Source organism: Bacillus rossius, chromosome 16 (assembly GCF_032445375.1).
Source record: "Bacillus rossius redtenbacheri isolate Brsri chromosome 16, Brsri_v3, whole genome shotgun sequence".
Lineage (NCBI taxonomy): Eukaryota > Metazoa > Arthropoda > Insecta > Phasmatodea > Bacillidae > Bacillus > Bacillus rossius.
The window spans coordinates 17,106,771-17,119,367 of NC_086343.1; the positions used below are offsets into that span (position 1 = coordinate 17,106,771).

Consider the following 12,597-nt stretch of genomic DNA (forward strand, 5'->3'; position numbering starts at 1 on the left):
TGTCCCTAGTGATAGGAGGTTATTGAGCACACTGCCTGCTAGCACACACGTAGTTGTTTCATGCTTGCATAATGATTTCCAGGAGCTTTGCTGAACTATGGATCTATGAATGGTTTTTATCATTTTAATGTGTATTTAACTATTTAATGATTTTGAGGAACTCAAAAGACCTAGTTATACTTCAAACCTAGGAGAAACAAAGAGCATGTAAACATGTAGTACGTAGTTTTGGCTGAAAAACATGAATATGGCCTTTTGTCTTAAAACTCTTCATTCTTAGAATGTTTCTTGTAATTCAATAAACATATGTTTTCCGAAGAGCCAACAAACTTTGATTTTTAGGGTTTTTCGAAACTTAATATTTTTTTACTAATGAATAATATTCTAAAAATTGTTTTACAACAAAAGTTACATATAGTATATAAACAGTCAATGTTTTATATCATAATTTCATGTTCACTTAATGCTTAGGTTTGAAGTATAAATTTGCTCTTAAGGTTCTCAAAACCATAAAATATCAGTTTTTGAAATGATTAAACCAATTATAAACTATTAACTATAGTCATATAATAGTTTTATATTGAAATTATCAGCAAAAATATAAAATTATATATGTAATATTATTTAGAAGTGATTTTATTCCCCCCAATGGTAGTTTAAAAAAAGTGTTTACGTAAGCCAGAATGGACTGCATGCTTTTCTAGTACTAGTCTTATGTTAACAATTTAGTGATAGAAAAATTTAAATTTTTTTCACCATCTCTTTAATTTCCTTTGTAATTTTAATAAAAAATTCTTTTATCAATGTGAAATTTTGAAGCTAATTTCTTTAAAAGCCATTTCAATTATTTCATACCCACGCATTGAATTAAAGTAAATATTTATTTTAAAATGCCTAAAGATAGTAGTTTAATAGAGTACATATCTAGAACCAAAAGCTTAAAATAATAAACAAACAAAATTTCTACGCAGTTTGAGTCTCGTCCACATCACGACCTTGCTAAGGAGTCTCTGCTGGGTTTGTGTGCTCAACAAACATACGGTGGCACCCAGGTGTGCATGAGAAGGATGTGCAAGGCCCTTCACCATTACTGCAGTGGCCACATCTGGCCCGTGGCACGGTTTTGCTAGCCCGCGGCACGGTTTTGCACGGTCTGCTTAAACAATTCTTCATCAAAATACCACCACGTAAACTCTTGTAATCAAGCCGTCTTTTTTTTTTTTGCGTATGTAGATAAGTTGTCAGCAAATACAGAAATAAGGAACAAATATTTACATTACTGTCATTAAGTTCTTAGGCATGTGCCATACTATGCATTTCCTCTGCAAATTATTTTGGCCAAAAAAATTATTTTTACAGGTCTTTCAAAATTTCATCACATACCACATATTGTATTTTAATTGGTTATCCTACAGAAAAATACAAAATTCAAATTAGTTGTAAGAAATTGAATTAACTATTCATGTGTGTCTGGTCCTTGGATTAGTATCAAAAAATGATTTTTGGCCCTCAAAATGAGTGAAGTTGGCCATAACTGTACTAGAGGACTAAAAAAAATGAAATATGCCAACAGCATTTTAAGTAACATTCAATGATTTAAATTTTAAGTAAAGTAATTATGACAAAGATTATTCAAAGCCCCTTTGCATGCACAAAATGGACAAAGTTCTATTTACATTATGTAATTCTGCCAACTGTTCAACCTAATTTTGCAGGTGGGAATTTCGAACAGACGGACACGACATCAAGTTTGGAGTCTCTTGCCAAAATGCAGACGGGAAAGACAATGTGGTCATCCCCACGCATCGTGTTCGAAGCCACCTGACGCCGGAATCAGGCGTCGTCAACTGTGCAGAGATAGCCACGTGTAAGTTTTTTTTTAATTTTTACATGTACATTACATCCCAGTGCCACTTCAATGTGGATGATGCAAGTCAGCTTCGATAAAGATGCACAACTGAAATAGTAGAATTTCGGATGAATATTTAAGAAAAATAGCTGCATTCTACATACGACAGCCATCAATGTCTGCTTGGTTTTAATTGACCTGCCTGTTAAAAAAAATTATTTTAATCAAATTCATTATTTATTCAGAAAATCATTGAATAATAATAATTTTTTACACCTGTAATTGGGCTTCCGCCCGGTGGCAAGGAGTTCCCACCCCCCAACTACCCTCACTCCTCCCCCCTTGATTTCACAAACTAATTTAGTAAACAAATAATACACAAAATAAAATCTTACCAATGCACCAGTTTAACCATCATTCGAAAACAAAATTTTGATGTTCATTACACTGAAATTTTGGCTGTGATGCGATAGAAACAGAAATAACTTTAGATTTGGGAAGTATGTCACGTCTGTAAATTTTTTTGCATTGAACGCAAGAGATGTTATGAACGCATGTCATCATGCTATTGAGAGTCCAGAATCAATCGTACTTTGTCTCTCTTACTTGGACTAGAAGAGAAACCGTGTTTATTTTACAAATCACGAGTCGACACCCAATGCAAAATGTCGGAATTCCCACAGCAAAATGCTAATTCAGCCACTGAAAATATATTTCAAAACAAAGTAACACAACAACTTTTCTATTCTTTTTGGCCAAGTTTACGAGACAGCAAAAAGCACTCGCAAAGCTCTTAAATGCTAAGTTACTCACTAAACTGGGTGCCCCAGCAAAAGTTGTTCACTGCCGGAAAATGGGGACGCACCACAATGCCCAAAACCATAACGCCGAATGCCAAATTGACTACAACGCGGACAGCAAGAAAACTGCTGTGTACCACAACGCCGAAAAATGTCAATGCAGGACTGCCACAAAGGTTAGGTTAGCACACAAATTCATTCAGTTGTTTTTCATTTTGCTCCTGTGCCCCCCCCCCCCCCTCCCACCAGCAACATTTTTCGGTGTTACTGTATTTCGGCGTTGTGGTACACAGCAGTTTTCTAGCTATCAGCGTTGCGGTATTCGGCGTTACTGTACGTTCGGCGTTGTGGTATTTTGGTGTTGTGGTAACGACCCCCGGAAAACATACTTTAAGATGAACAGGATGTTTACAAATACTCGGTGAACCAATTTCAAGACCTGTTTCAGGGCCTTATGATAAAAATTCTAACTTTTTTTTTTTATCATAGAGTGAATTTTGCACATAACAAGTAAAATTAAACATGGTCAAATGATACAAAAATGCTAATTATTCTGGGAAACTTGATGACTACGATGGCACATGCGAACACAATAGGCTTCCAAAGACATTTAACAGTTAAATCATTGTTGGGTTAGCCTGTTTGTCGCTGTTCACCAATGTCTTGGTTTTTTTTTTCTGTTCCTGTTACAACTGTCTCATTGTTAGCCCACTGTGTTCGTATGTGCCATGATATTTTTTTTTTTTCTGATTCCTTCTACGGAACTCTCTGTGACGTCTCTTCAAATTTATTGTGGGTCCTGAGAGACAAACAGCGCGAAAACCAGCAAGGTCGTATGTCCGTAAAAAAAAAAAATGTTTCAAATTTGAAAAGGTGCCATATTTATCAGGATTCTATGTACCTCTAAGACTGCTGGCACAAACAAAAGTAAATTTTCTTCTCCCCCTGCAAGAGGTTGGAAAAGCCTAGGCGACAATCTCACTCTCTCTTACTGCCCGCAGACACGGTGCTGTTCGACAACAGCTACAGCTTCCTGCGCAGCAAGAAGCTGCACTACTCGATCAGCGTCGCCCCGCCCATCAAGGTCAGCGTGAAGGACGACGGCGAGGTGGCCATCCAGCAGCTCTGATATCTGCACCGACCTCCCGAAAGATGGCTCAGTTTTTTATTTTTCTAATTGTGTACTGACGTGATTTTCTCAAAGTTATATATTATATATAATTATATATATATATATATATGTAATTATATATAATTTTATATACATATATAAAAATTTATATAAATTTTTTATATATATAAAAGTTTTTTTATATATATATATATATAAAAGTTTTTATATATATATATATATAAATTTTTTTATATATAATTTTTTTTTATATATAAAAGTTTTTTTATATATATAAAAATTTTTTATATATATAAATTTTTTTTATACATATAAATTTTTTATATATATATAATTTTTTTTATATATATAAACCTCTGCAACTAATGGAGTTGATAATGATGTACATCCAACTCAAAAGTACTTGTAAATACAAATGTACATATGTTTTCTTATTTTATTAGTATTTATATCATAAATATAATTTTTTGTACACAAACAAATCTCTAAACAAAACATGGAAACAAAAAAAAATTGAAATATTTAACCTGTGATAAGGAGATAAGCAAAGCTGTATTTATTTGCTTATGTATACAACAGTTTCTGCAAAATTTTTAATGTTTTGTGTCTATAATTGTAATAAATCATTTCATTTGAATCCTTCAAACAAAGTATTACATTACGTACCCAATATTTTGTGCACATTTTAAATTTTGTATGTAAAAATAAAATTTTTATACAAACATTGGAACTTTTTTTAAAAGGTTTGTAGATCAACATTGTGAAAATTATTATGGTAGCACGTAATTGGAAACTTGAAATTCGAGGGGGTGGGGGACTAAAATATCCCCCCGAAATCCTTAAAAAGAAAGAAAAGAAAAATCAAAACATTCCCAAAAAAGGAAATAATTTGAAGGCAAACAGCAGACAAGAGGTTTCTCCACAAGAAAAAATTTTCTGTATGCTCCTGTTGAAATTATTCTATCAAGTTACAGCACTATAATGTTTAACATACAAAAAAAAACAGCTGCAACAAAGCTGAATACTGTGACATTAAAAAAAAACAACTAAAGATTAGTGAAATAAATTTTGTGTGTTGATTGTTATGTTCAAAAGTTAATGTATTTAGGCGAGTACCACAGGAATTTTGTAAAAGGTTAAAAAGATACATTTTGCAGCAATATGTTTTAAGGGCTTGTCCCATTTCTGATTTAATTTATGCAGTTGTCATATCAATACTTTACCCTAATTCACCATCACACAAAAATGCAAGTGGCATTAAATTTTTAAGCCATCCCCAAATTCCTCTAATTTGTCCCTCAGGCACTTGACTGGAAAACATGTGGAGCAAAATACATACAAGCTTGGCATATCGTTGCACGGTGGGCAAAAGTCTGCTCCAAAATCCCTTCAATGCTGATACAATTAAACACACATTAAACTACTACAACATTAAAAACATTAAGTATTTATTTATTTTACTTAGGCCAGTACAATGTGCAGCGTTTATTATATAAAATCATTGACATAACTACAAAAAAAAATTGTTCACAATTTTTTTTATTTTTTGCCAAATAGTGATGTGACAACTACTAAATCATAAAAATATTTTAATTAATTATTTATGTGTTACATATACAGGATCTTACAGTAAGCATCTACATAACACCCATTTTAATGCAAATTGCTTTTCCACAATGTTTATGCACCTCGGGTACTCAAGGTCTGTTTTACTCATCTTTTGCTATCTAGGAGTTGCAACAGTAGGCGCAAATGAACCTAGGTCAAAAAGAGTTGGTAACTCATATAGAGGAACAAAACAAATTGGGGTTAATTTTTTTTTTTTTTTACATGGCTCCAAAACAGACGTTTTAAAATACAATTGTGAATTAAGATTTGTTTGAAGGTGAAACTGCTTAGGCAATACCTAATATTGTGCCACAAATGAGAATTTACAAAATGTTGTATGTGTGTTAACAATTTGAATAAAGTATTTATTCTTATATCATGAGATATAAATATACAATTACCGTAATTTGTAGTGACAAATAAGTTATTGTTCTAAAAATAAAAAAAAAACACTGAACATTACAAACAACGTAGAAGTAGATGATGGTGCTGAAACACCAGCAGACGACTCTTCCTCAGGAGCAGTAGTGTGACCTTGAGTGAACTGGGAGTGTCTTGCCCCCTCAAGTAAAAACTGCCATCCGCCAGACTGTTAAAGAGCAAGTAAAACGTGCAAGGGCGCCCTGAGAGTTAAAAGGTCAAAAAGAGAGAGTAAAACAAACCTCTAGTGTTTTAACATGTGCAACCTAAATATTAGGCTATAAATAAAACTCTAGTACCTCAAACATAGTGCAATTTTATTTAACATTATATATATATTTTCTTTCGGCTCTGTAAAAAAAACCCATCATATAAATTTTTATCCACGATATAGAACAGTAAATGCCCACATTTGACATCGTTTAATAAAGACTGTAAATTATAACACGGAAAAACCCCCCCCACCAACAAATTCTCGTGCGAGCCACAAATTTGAAAGAACACAAGACGGATCCGACATTGACGAAAGTCCTGGCACGTTGGATTACCACGCACTGAGTCGAACACCTGGTGGAATTACTTGGTACCTTCAGTTTGGAATGCTGAGACCTAAATTAACCATGCGTACATAAATCATAACATAACCAACACATGTCTTTGCTAAAGCTCAAGCTATAATAAAAGTCATGTGTTGCAATGCATACATCTGTGATGTCCTTGTTAGACATGAACAGGAAAGCAAAGGGATTGGTGGGGGAAGGGATCGACAAACGAGCGAGAGAGGGATATCCATGGGCGTCGCAAATATGATTTCTGTGATATAACCCATATGTTGCGCATGGTGCATTTAGTCCAATCATGGTAATGTGACAACTGTGTTTTTACAAATTTGTTCTCTGAAAATATTTTTTTATAAAAAACAAATTATATATTGCAACCAACTATAATTAGAATATTCAGGAATGAAAAATGTCTAAAAAAACCACCTTTTTGCACCTTCAAACCCCAAATTTTCCCGGGGGAGGACCCCTGGACCCCCCCCGCTTTTGTTCCCAGGGGATGGTTATTCCTCAACTATATCAATTACAGTCCCCCCCCCCCCTCCCCAAAAAAAAAAATATATATATATATATCCTTGCGACGCCCACGGGGACATCTACAGCATGCCCTCCGGGAGGCAGTGGAACGCCAGGACCAGGCACTCATCGATCAGCCCCTGGACGAACACGTCGACCGGCACTCAGCTGCACGAGAGCACGGCCTCCACCTTGGCGGGGTCGGACGAGTCCTTGTCGCCCAGCCGCTGGGGCCTGCCCCAGTGCAGCAGCGTGGGCACGCACGTCAGGGCGATGCGCTCGTCTTTGCGGAACGGGTTGTTACCGTCGCGCCAACTGCGCAAACCACGCGGTTTTCAAGTTTAGCCTCCCTGACCGGCCACGGAAGCGTCAAGGGCAAGTTTCCAACAACTTCATTTTAAGTGTGATGGCATGGAAAACGATTGAAGTTACCTGTTTATATTTGTTTTAATTATTTCCTAAATATAATATAAATTAATTGGACAGAGTTATGTGACCACGAAAATGATAAAAAGTAAATACTGATCCTTGCTTGCTTCATCATGGATGCTCTGGCGATAAAAGGTAACAAGTCAGATTTAAACAATGTTCATTTCATCTTATTCAAAAGAAAACGGTTCAAACACAACCAAGCAAGAATTATGAATTTTGCATCAAGGAACTGTGTTGAATTTTTCATAAAATATGTAACTTAACAAAAAATTTTATTTGTTCCACCTGCAAAAAAAAAAATTCTACCTTATACAGCCAAAACCATTCTCTCTCTCTCTCTCTCTCTCACACACACACACACACACACACACACACGTGTCTCGCATATAAATATACACATACACAGGGGCTTGAGGGCATTCACTTTTTGCAAAAAGAATTTGGTATCAGCTGTCTGTTAAAACACAGTACAAAATTTGCATTTCAAAACTGTACATCATTAGTGTTTCATGATTGGTTGAGTTTTTTTTTCAAGTATATGTCTACTGTTGACACATGAATCCCAGCCATTTAGTACAAAAGCAACCGTGTCCTGTATTGCACAGCCAAATAAGTCAGATAAGTCAAATAAGTGCAGATGGCCCCCAATTACACGGAAGAAATCGGTGGCAACGGGCATACCTTACAGCAGTTTAATGGGAGTACAGATTTTTTTCCCTGCGAATTATAGTTGCCCCTACCAATATATATCATCAAGTATTCACAAGTTTCCTACTTACCTGCATGAGAGCTATAACTATAAATAAAAAGATCAGTTTGTTTACTAACAATTAAATTCTAAATAATAAAATTAATATGAAAAATCGCACAGAGAAAATTTTTTTTTACTGGCTTTATGTCTTGACAGCAAGGTTTATTAGAGATGAGCAAGGGAATACAATTTGGCCAGGACCAATAGTAAAGAACAGTCCCAGCACTTGCCTGGTGTAATTTCAGGGAAACCAACGAAAGTTAAAATCAGGATTGCAAGACCAAGTTTTGAACCAGGGTATTCTGGAATAGGAGTACAGTATCATACAATTGAGCCACCTCAACTAGTTACTGGATATGGAAAGTGCTGTGTTTACAGTGATATATATAAAGGAAGACATGATGATATCCACACTCTGTATCACCACCAGACAAGATACTTTACTGATAGTAATGGTGGTTTATAAAGGAAGGCCTGATATCTGCAGATAATATCACCACTGGGCAACGCATCTGATGCAGTGTTATCTACTGCCTAACTATTTCAACGTAACTTGTCACACTCAAAATTAGCCTGGCCAGGCAATTTCAGAATTGTGACAATTCATAATCATAACACACTTGGAAGAGTTGATACTGATGACATACATTAAATATTTACTGGAATTCTAGTTATTTAATTTGTATTAGTTTTTGTCAAGTTGCATTGTCCTTTGAAATTTATTCTTGTTACCAATACTTAAACAAATACATTCCCTCAAACTATTAAAAAAATATTGCAGCACACATGATAAAACCCTTACTTCATTTTAAGGGAAGTTACTGCCTGACCGTTTTTCTGACAATGACGAATAATTAAACTTCCCACAAAATTACCTAACTACATATGTATAAGACTATAATATAGTATCTTATTACAGTTACGTACATTCTTAAAGAAAAAATATATATTCTATACCCCAATTTATTATTTCACAGGAGAAACTATTTGTAGCAGTCAGTCACAATATATTTCAAGTAAACGATAAAATTATGTGCCATGGTCAGAGGCAACAATTTTAATATAAAATGATATAAAAAACTTTTATGAGAAAAAAAATTGAAACCAAAATGGCATCTTTCAGTTATTCTCATTAAAAGAAAGAATATATTATCAATTGAAACTCTTGTTGAAATACAACAAGAAAATGAATTTCCAAAAACCTCTTTCAAAATTTTCGTTTCCAAAATAAATTTTTTTAAATACATTAAAAAATTATTTTACTATACAATAAAGTTGTGTCTAAAGCTTTTGTGCTCTCTGGCTTACATCTGGCAACAGTGCATAACAAGGACAGCGTAATGGCAGAGATCGTGCATTGGGAAAAGAGAGTGGATGGCCATTAAATAATGCACACTGCAATCTACGGATGAGAAATGCTATACGCTGTTAAAGACCTCTGCCAGAACACATGCGAGAACAAAGGACAAAAATGCCTGAGAATAGCCAACGGAACAGCCAAAGTTTTTACACTGGAAGTTTCAGTAAAACTGGACTCTTATTTGAGGGGGACCTGGGTTTGAATCCCTGCTCAACCAACATGATTTCAGTTCTCTGTGGTTCCCTGTAATCACTCCAGGGATGGTTCCATACCATGGACTATGGCCGAGACCTTGCCCAGATTCCATAAATTATGTTTGTGAGTCAGTAACCTGATAACCTTGCTATCATCCAAGCAGAAAGAAAGAAAATAACCAGTAAATTCCAAGCATAATTAACTCTTGTGACAGCCATGTAAACCTGCCAACTGTCTATCATGCAGGATATGTCTCATAACAAAGTAAAACAAATATATTTGCAATATTTCACATCTTACAAGCAGTGGTTTTCAAAATATTTGAAGTTGGGGAGCATTTAAAATCATATAAATAATTGACGGTGCACTATATACAAATTTATGAGAAATATTTAATAACTATTTCAAATATTAAAGAAAAAAATTACATGATTAAAAAATAAAATACCCTAGTTTATGAAAAACATGAATCTATTGTCATTCAACACATAATAATAATGTGTTTACAAAATGAGCTGTATTAATTAAATGATATAATAGAGCTAGTATATTAATTTTAAAATCCGGGCATCTGGAAATCTTATAATGGACCCTGGTGTATACTTTGGAAACCACTGTCTTACAGAAGGGGGAAAAAAAAAACATCCTGACTGCACAGTTTTAAATATGTACACTTAGCAATATTTTTAAAAAAGCTAAAGTAGGCCTAATTAAATTATTTCACATCTTAAAATCCATACAATAAAAATATATTTAAAAAAAAAAGACTAAATCACTTACGTAGCTTTGTCTCCAACATCAACCTCTATGAAATGAAAATCAGCATTCATATTGCTTGATAATATTTTCTCAATAACAGGCTGGGCTGCAACAGGTAACAGTGAAACACAGCGTTACAAACCAGTACTCACAACACAAGATAAGCTCTAGGTACAAAGACATACTGAAACACACCATGTTTTAGAGGAAAACTTTCAATCCGAAACAAAGTTGAGGGATTACTTTTTACGTCCAATCGAGAAATCTCGATTTAAATTATGTCCAAAAATTTTTTTGGGATCAAAGGGTGGAGAGAGATCAAAGAGAGTACCAAAAGTACAAAATCCTAGTTGAATCTGGAGCAAAAAATAATGCTATACGCTGTCCAGGATTGAATGATATCAAAAAGAATTCAAAAGTAACAATTCCTAAAGTTCAAATGCTTACTGCTCATATTTGACAGATAAAAGGTGAATATGGATGATAATACGTACATAATAAAATCAAGGAATCCATTAAGGGCTGTTTGTTCTGTAATTCGGACCATTTTAATTGCCAACATATTCCTCCATGCCTTTTTCATTCTGTACTTGTTCTTGACTGCAACTTATATTTAACTTAACGAATGCCTGTGCTGAGTGTTGACCGAGTCTGAACTCTTACTCTAAACGTAGCAAAAATTGAGTGGAAATCCTTAGAACAAAATATTAAGACTAAACTAAGAACCAATTTTTTTTTGTTTGTATTATGTATAATGCTCTAACATCATCTTACAATTATTATCAGCCACACACATACAGGATCTGTAACAAATCAAAACCCAAAATACAAAAATTTCCATGAAAAATCATAATACTTTATAGAGTGGATTTTCATGTTATTTTCACACTTAGTATTCATAAATTATTCTCATTCGAAGATATAATTAAGCAAATGTTTAAATGTTTAAAGGCCATGTTCATGCAATGGAAAAAACTTGCTGGCTGACCTGTCCTTACACCATCTGCAACGGAGATGGCATAAAAAAAAATACAAACTCTTGACGTGTTATGGCTCAAATCTTCAGCTACTCTCTGGGAGATATTACTGGCCACTTGCTTATGAATTCCCTCGCTTCCAGTTGTGTTATTAGCGTTCAGGCGTGATCTTGTATCATGAGCTGGTCTGATCATGGTTCGACCACATTTTCTGTTGCACCATTGTGTTCCAAGAGCCGAAGAACCTCGAGATGAACCGACAACACTGGCGGCTAACACCGATGATCTCGGATCAACGCAGCGCGAGCAGAATCCTCAGGAAGCATTATTTACAAAATTTCAGGTCATATTTTATACAGGAATAAAAAACGCTAATTTAATAGTGCTACTGTCACTTCTCATGCAAAATACACATTTCTTAATTGTTTGAGATTCTGGTTACTTAATACTTTCCATATAAGTATTTTTTTTAATCAAAACCTATCCATACTTCAGACAAAATTTTAAAAAACCAGTATTTGTTTTCAGTCCTTATTAAAAATCAGTTGAGGCAGCGGTCGCATGAGCTGCTATCTTGCGGCAACTGCATCAACCATTAGCTCACTGTGTAATAATCAAAAAACAAGCCCCATCGAATTTAGTCGTCATTCAGATTCTATAACTAATTTTATATTCTCATCATTCATGCACGATGAAACTTTTCCTATCCTCTTGAACATCTCGTCGTCAAGACCAGGAAACAAACCATCAGGAGTGATGAGATGAGAATGGCGCAATGAATAAATGAATGAATGAATGAATGAATAAATGAATGGGTGGTGGGGTGAAACAGGAGTCACCTGTGAAAACTCAACACTTCAATGCAATGTCAAACACATTTTCCAACATGCGAAAAGCCCACATTTAACCACTGCCGGGAATTCAACCGTATGCAGCTTTGGTGGAAGACTTGACAATTCAACTACTGGTGAAGGAAAGGGAAAGGAGAGATGGAAAAAAGTGAGTAAAACATTAGGTAGCAAATCAAGAAACACTGTTGCATCCAAAACCTAGGACTAATTGAAAGAGTAAGGTACAAGGACCCTGCAACCTACCGGCATGTTCTGAGAATGGACGGAATCCAGTTTGAATTTTTTTTTTTCGCGGCTCATGACTGATGGACTTACGAGGAAAAAAAGGCAACTCAAATAAGAACATGGTTTTAACTGCAAAAAAAAAAAAAACTATATAAATATCAC

General features: G+C 34.7%; 2 protein-coding genes across 2 annotated transcripts in view; one reads left to right on the forward strand and one right to left on the reverse strand.

The window, feature by feature from the left end:
- LOC134539855 (SEC14-like protein 2) overlaps window positions 1–3,800 on the forward strand; it is an 82,118-nt gene extending 78,318 nt beyond the window's left edge. The window contains exons 9-10 of the mRNA XM_063382161.1: window positions 1,716–1,867; window positions 3,651–3,800. Coding sequence (XP_063238231.1) covers window positions 1,716–1,867; window positions 3,651–3,778 — 280 coding nt within the window. The 3' untranslated portion in view covers window positions 3,779–3,800. The remainder of the gene's footprint in view (window positions 1–1,715; window positions 1,868–3,650) is intronic.
- Window positions 3,801–4,204: 404 nt separating this feature from the next.
- LOC134539859 (thioredoxin domain-containing protein 17) lies at window positions 4,205–12,560 on the reverse strand. Its single transcript, XM_063382190.1, has 3 exons — window positions 12,454–12,560; window positions 10,404–10,488; window positions 4,205–7,200 (listed from the first exon to the last, which is right to left on the reverse strand). The coding sequence occupies exons 1-3, from the start codon at window positions 12,554–12,556 to the stop codon at window positions 7,050–7,052; spliced, it is 339 nt and encodes a 112-aa protein (XP_063238260.1). The 5' UTR covers window positions 12,557–12,560; the 3' UTR covers window positions 4,205–7,049.
- Between the last annotated feature and the right edge of the window lie 37 nt (window positions 12,561–12,597).

Excerpts from the sequence above, each read along its gene's own strand:
- LOC134539859 (XM_063382190.1), bottom strand. The coding sequence starts at position 12,556 with ATGTTCTTATTTGAGTTGCCTTTTTTTCCTCGTAAGTCCATCAGTCAT. Across the intron at positions 10,489-12,453 it reads TCCATTCTCAGAACATGCCG|CCCAGCCTGTTATTGAGAAA; the intron begins GTAGGTTGCAGG and ends TACCTGTTGCAG. Across the intron at positions 7,201-10,403 it reads GATGTTGGAGACAAAGCTAC|TTGGCGCGACGGTAACAACC; the intron begins GTAAGTGATTTA and ends TGGTTTGCGCAG.